The sequence below is a fragment of the Penaeus monodon genome, chromosome 25, assembly GCF_015228065.2.
Source record: "Penaeus monodon isolate SGIC_2016 chromosome 25, NSTDA_Pmon_1, whole genome shotgun sequence".
NCBI classification, from domain to species: Eukaryota; Metazoa; Arthropoda; class Malacostraca; order Decapoda; family Penaeidae; genus Penaeus; species Penaeus monodon.
Window position 1 is genome coordinate 35,986,459 of NC_051410.1, and position 1,024 is coordinate 35,987,482.

At 37.5% G+C, this 1,024-nt stretch overlaps 1 protein-coding gene across 1 annotated transcript in view; it reads right to left on the bottom strand.

Moving 5' to 3' along the window:
- Nucleotides 1–280: 280 nt before the first annotated feature.
- LOC119589199 (spore coat protein SP60-like) overlaps nt 281–1,024 on the bottom strand; it is a 2,350-nt gene continuing 1,606 nt past the window's right edge. Inside the window, exon 2 of the mRNA XM_037937798.1 lies at nt 281–977. Within this exon, the coding sequence (XP_037793726.1) occupies nt 749–977 (229 nt within the window). The 3' untranslated portion in view covers nt 281–748. The remainder of the gene's footprint in view (nt 978–1,024) is intronic.

The window sequence follows — 1,024 nt, forward strand, 5'->3', positions numbered from 1 at the left end:
GATTATTTTACCTTACTGTTTTTTTTAAACAGGAAACTATTTACTCTTTGACTCCTCCATATTTCTTTTACTTCCATCTTTCCCTTTCCCCTGTTTTATTTCCTTCTCAATAATCAAATTTAGGGACGTATATAAAACACAATTATTGACATACCTAATATTAATATCAATACAAATCATCAGTAGATTATCCATCCGTTTTAAAGATCCATAAGCAAGGTTCATTATTCAATTTTTTATTACCAGTTTGTTTCATAATGATGAAGCAATAACAAGCAAATCCAATTCATTATTTATTAATTTGTGTATACATATATTCTTGTATACTCTTATCTATTTGCATACCTAATTATATCTAATGTAATTGTGGTATGTGGATTATCATATTGAAGACAAATTCTTATCATAAAGACATCAATCGCTCTGTGGTGTTTGATATGGAAATAAATAATAATTTTCCCTCTCGGTTCTCATAATCCTCTTCCTCATGAACCTCATAAGAACCTCATAACTTTCTTCTCCATGAACCTCATATTTTTTTCCTCATAAACCTCATGATATTTATTTTTTCCCCTCATGAACATCATGATACTCATAAATTTCTTCCTCATGAACCTCATGACATTCATATATTTTTTTTCCTCTTAATATTCACAACCTCCGCTTTTCATGATATTCATAACCTCTGTTCCTCACAACTTTTTTTTTCCCCCAATGAGCGAGCGATGGGCTGTTCCTCGTTCCTCATTCACGGTGTAGTCGCGTCGTCTTCATAGTCTCCGGAGTACTCCTCGGAGTAGTCACCAGAGTAGTCGCCAGAGTAGTCGCCAGAGTAGTCGCCAGAGTAGTCGCCAGAGTAGTCTTCTGAATAGTCCCCAGAGTAGTCCTCAGCAGAGCCATCCTCTGAGCTGTTTTCGGGGTTGCTGTCCACTGCGTAGGCGAGCAGGACGACCAAGAAGGCGCTTAGTAGGAGTTTCCTGGGGGGGGGAGTAGGACAGGGAGAGGCAGTGTGAGATAAAAGAGG